This window comes from Phytophthora parasitica (genome assembly GCF_000247585.1).
Source record: "Phytophthora parasitica INRA-310 unplaced genomic scaffold supercont2.30, whole genome shotgun sequence".
Classification (NCBI taxonomy): domain Eukaryota; phylum Oomycota; class Peronosporomycetes; order Peronosporales; family Peronosporaceae; genus Phytophthora; species Phytophthora nicotianae.
The window spans coordinates 459,019-460,182 of NW_008649016.1; the positions used below are offsets into that span (position 1 = coordinate 459,019).

Genomic DNA, 1,164 nt, shown 5'->3' on the forward strand with positions numbered 1-1,164 from the left:
TGGTCTACGCATCCTCGACATTTTTATTTTGCAGCACAACTTGAAAGTGGGCTCTAACTACGGACGGAATCCGCCCATGCACCACGCTGACATTCTCACGCTCGCACAGACTGCAACCTTGTGCCGTGGCATTATTGCCGAGTCGCCGCAGCTTGAATTTGTCAATCAGCTGGTCTCAAAACCGCTCCGTCAATCAGCCTATCTAGCATCTACAGTGCTTGATTACGGATTGGAGAGATGGCGCCAAATTTTTGAGACGGCTCGATTTGACACTCAGGCTCTGGAGGCAAATCTTCATCACACCCGGCAGCACAATGACAGCATAAAGGAGCTCCTCCTGAAGCAAATTGCCTTCACTAAAACCGGTAAATTGTCCAAAGCGGATTTCTTCAACTCACTATGTCTGGCGGAGCTGGTCTATGAAGCAGCCGCTGGGTTTTCGTCTCAGGAGCGTGCACTTCTTCGCCAGGTGCAGACGGAGCAGAAATTAGCACGGCGAAATTTGTCTGAATGCCCACTGGATACCACACTGATGTACAACATCGCAGTCTTCTCAAACTCGAATCAACGCCTCAAACTGAGACGTCGGAGCTTTGCTACACTGGCTCCGAAGATTAACAGCATCAGAATCAATACCATCTGCGAACCTGGTCACTGAGCCGAGTTTACTTCGGCCGTTGGCTGCCAATATCCTCCAAAAACCAGTATCCACCGAGAAAACCCCACCGGAAACGCACGAAGCTCAAACTTGTTCAGCAAATGCCAGTTATAACACACCCGAGGTTTCTGTGACGATTTTCCGTAAAACAATTCTCCAGAACACATGCGCAAGCTGCGCGCATTAGGTAACTCGATCCCGAACGCGAACGGAAAATGGGAGCACATTCATGCCGTATACACGTCGTATTATCCTGACCTACCACTGTCCATCAACGCACTTCGGTGCCGACTAAAGGAAAAGAAGACTTCTCTGAAGGTGGCTAAGACATCCTCACCAAGCATCACACTGCAGAAACGTAGCAGGGAGACGTCTTGTAGTAGCTGCCGCCAGCGCAAGAAGAGATGTGGCGACCTCACTATCAATCCGCACTGCACTCAACCTAAGAATTCGAGCGGCAACAACAACAGAGCACAAAACGTCAGCTTACACCAGTTTCTTGTAAG

The 1,164-nt window shown here is 49.7% G+C and overlaps 1 protein-coding gene across 1 annotated transcript; it reads left to right on the top strand.

Moving 5' to 3' along the window:
- Positions 1-76: 76 nt before the first annotated feature.
- On the top strand, positions 77-658 carry PPTG_12488 (hypothetical protein; the record flags this gene model as incomplete). Its single annotated transcript, XM_008908527.1, has 1 exon — positions 77-658. The coding sequence occupies one exon, from the start codon at positions 77-79 to the stop codon at positions 656-658; it is 582 nt and encodes a 193-aa protein (XP_008906775.1).
- Positions 659-1,164: the final 506 nt, after the last annotated feature.